This window comes from Trifolium pratense, linkage group LG6, assembly GCF_020283565.1.
Source record: "Trifolium pratense cultivar HEN17-A07 linkage group LG6, ARS_RC_1.1, whole genome shotgun sequence".
NCBI lineage: Eukaryota > Viridiplantae > Streptophyta > Magnoliopsida > Fabales > Fabaceae > Trifolium > Trifolium pratense.
In genome coordinates, this window is record NC_060064.1 from 43,844,323 (window position 1) to 43,847,880 (window position 3,558).

Here is a 3,558-nt window from a genome sequence, read left to right on the forward strand (position 1 = left end):
ACTAAAAGTTGTTATTATATATAATAAAAAAATTCTTATATATATATAATAACTAATAATAGAGTAACCAACAAAAAAAAATGAAGATGAAACTAATAATAATAATAATAGTAACCAAAAAACTAATAATAATAATATTATTATTTTTTTTTTTTTCATCTTCGTTTTTTTTTGTTACTCTATTATTATATATAAAACAAAAAATTCTTATATATAAAAGTTGTTATTATATATAAAAAAAATTATTATACATAAAAGTTGTTATTATATATATAAAAAAATTCTTATATATATATATATATATATATATATATATATATAATAACTAATAATAGAGTAACCAAAAAATAAACGAAGATGAAAAAAAAAAAACTAATAATAATAATATATAATATTATTATTATTATTAGTTTTTTGGTTACTATTATTATTATTATTAAAAACTAATAATAATAATATTATTATTATTAGTTTTTTGGTTATTATTATTATTATTAGTTTTTTTTTTTCATCTTCGTTTTTTTTTTGTTGGTTACTCTATTATTAGTTATTATATATATATAAGAATTTTTTTATATATATATAATAACAACTTTTAGTCAAAAAAAAAAAAAACTTTCTTTTAAGTAAGTTCATAAAAATATAACAACTTTTAAGTTTTTTTTTTTCATTTTTTTAATTAATGAGTTGGCAATTAAAAATAAATAAAAAATAAATTAATTTTCACGTGTCATGCCACGTCAAGATTCTTCCATGTCATATGCCCACTTGTTAAGCCAGGGGGGTAACGCAAAGAATCTTGACATTGCAGGGGGTAATCTCAAAAAAATATTTTGCAGGGGGGGTAACGCAAAACTCGTCTATTTTGCAGGGGGGTATAACACTATTTACCCTATTATATAATACTCGTACATTAACATATATAATTTACTTACTCATTGATATATTTTACGTTCATTTTCTTTTACAAATTTTAAGAAGCCTTTTTTTTAAAATGTTATTTGATGATTTGGTGGATAATTTATATAGTTTGATTCAAATTTATGAATATTACTCGTCTATATAAATTTAATATTATTTTAATAAAATATAAAAACGATAATTTTATGTTTTGATTTTACCTAGACAAAACAAGTCAAGGTAAAAACTCGATTTTGACAACTTTGGATAAAATTTATTGTTTTTTTTTTTATAAGTCAAGTATCGAGCCTACGACTTCTAACATAGTACATAAAACCTTAGTCACTATCAAATTTAGTTGCTTGATTTTTTTTGTTAATAATAACAAGGGTTATGCTAAACAGTACCCCCGGAACACTTGTTAAGCATATCATAAAAGGAAATTGAGGAAAAAATTAATGGTAGAAAGTCAATTTTTTACAACTTTAAGGCGGTGAATACACAAACTCCAAGAAAAAGTTTCCTAATAATAACAATAAATAAAGAGAAAGATGTATATGCCTAAGGCACATGTTAAGAAACTTATAGAAATACTACTCCGGCCTTATTTATAAGTCAAATTCTCTCATTTCACACTTATTAAAAAAATTGTTCTATTCTAAATTATCATTTACTATATATTAAATTTACATTGAAAGTAGACAATTAATGAGAGGTATTTTAGGAACAATAATATTTAATATAGTTGAATTTGATAACTTTTGCTTATATTTAAGGTAAAAAAAAATTGTTAGCTTTTGCTTATAAATAAGGCCGGAGGAAGTATTTATCTTAAAAATTGTGCATTCAATTTTTTAAAAGTCAAAATACTACTCATTTCAATGTAAAATTTTCACCTTTATTTTCCTTAACATGTGACCTAATAATAGGAATACAACTACTAAAGTACCCAAAATATGTGTGATTATTTTCTTTTGTAAAAAACTTGCTCTGCTAGGGTTTTGTAAAATCATGTCATTCATTTTCAAGTCAGCTGCACTCATGCCAACGACTGAGATCATACCGCCAAAACCTCCGGATGGAAAAGGAGACACGAATAACAATGCTAATGAAAAAGGTGTGAAAGAGATGATATCTTTCAGAGACAAAGTGCTTGGTAACCAGATAATAATGGAAAGAGAAAAGGTGGATCTTTTAGCAACAAACAAAGCCAAGGTTGAACTTGTTCAAGGGAATAGACTTATGCCTATGCTCCATGTTGAAAATTCTGTAATAGATGAACTTAGTTTGCCATGGAAGGATGCTCTTGTTGTTAAACTATTGGGTAAATCATTGGGTTACAACACCATGAAGGCTAAACTTGAGGATGTGTGGAAACTCAGTGGAGGTTTTCAACTAATGAATGTTGGTAACTCTTACTACATGGTTAAGTTTGATGTGGTGGAAGACAAGAACAAAGTGATTAATGGAGGTCCTTGGATCATCTATGATCATATTTTGGCCGTGAGTCAATGGACTCCAACGTTCAACGCCGCAACTGCAAAAATAGACAAAACTATGGTATGGATACGAATACCAAGCTTAAATCTAGTTTATTATGATGAGAGTCTCCTTTGGGCGTTGGCGTCTATGGTCGGTACCCCTGTCAAAGTCGATCTTCATACGCTAAAAGTGGCTCGGGGTAGATTCGCTAGAATGTGCGTGGAAATTGATCTCACAAAACCGGTTGTTGGTCGAGTCGGAATTAATGGAGATTGGTACCGTGTGCAATATGAAGGCCTCCATATCATATGCACTAACTGTGGATGTTATGGTCATGTACTAAAAGATTGTGCAATGAAGAGAAACGGTGTTCCGGTGGAGAAAAAGAAAAATTCCGGCGAAGGTGACGGCGGCGGCGCTGATGTTACTGTCACCGGAGAAAGAATGGCAGTAAAAAATAACGTAAATCAAGGGGTGATTAATGATAAGATCCCTTCAAATCCGTTTCAGTCCGTTGAAAAAATAACTCCTGATTTATTGCATGGAGAATGGATTAAAGTGGAGAGAAGAAAAAAGAACAAGAAAGTTAATGCAGACAATCACAATGGACAACCTGTGAATGGAAATAGTCAACATTCCAAAAATGTTATCCTGAATATGGTGGAAAAATTAAATAGAGAATATCCTCCACAAAAAGGCCACGGTAATGAACTTGGCACTTCTAGTTCTAGAAGCAAAAATCGATATAAGAAAAAAAGGCCAAGAAATGATGCAATTGGGCCAGAAAAGTTTCTTCCAATAGATACTCAAGTCCACAACCCAAAATCTTGTGGGGTGTCTAAGGGGGGTGATACAACAACTAAAGGCAAAGTGGACAATAGAAAGGTTCAAGTGGAGCAGCCCAACGGTTTAGAAAGTATAGCTCAACATGAGTCTAGTCCCAAAACTCTTGACAATCATATAATAAAGGCATCAATTCACAAGCAAGATAACATGGTCATTAGTAATATGCATCACGTGCAAGACAGCAAGGTTGAAACACTCCATCATGATATGGAATCCAATTGCAAAGCCAAAGTGGAAATTCAAACAACACCAAATGGAGAGGAACACGTGGCAAATAAAAGTGGTGACATCATGGGAATAAACCATGACACCAATATGATGCTTAATTAA

General features: G+C 29.8%; 1 protein-coding gene across 1 annotated transcript; it reads left to right on the plus strand.

Annotated features, from left to right (window-relative positions):
• Positions 1-1,884: 1,884 nt before the first annotated feature.
• On the plus strand, positions 1,885-3,558 carry LOC123892324. Its single transcript, XM_045942115.1, has one exon. It carries the CDS (start codon positions 1,912-1,914, stop codon positions 3,556-3,558), a length of 1,647 nt encoding a protein of 548 aa, XP_045798071.1. The 5' UTR covers positions 1,885-1,911.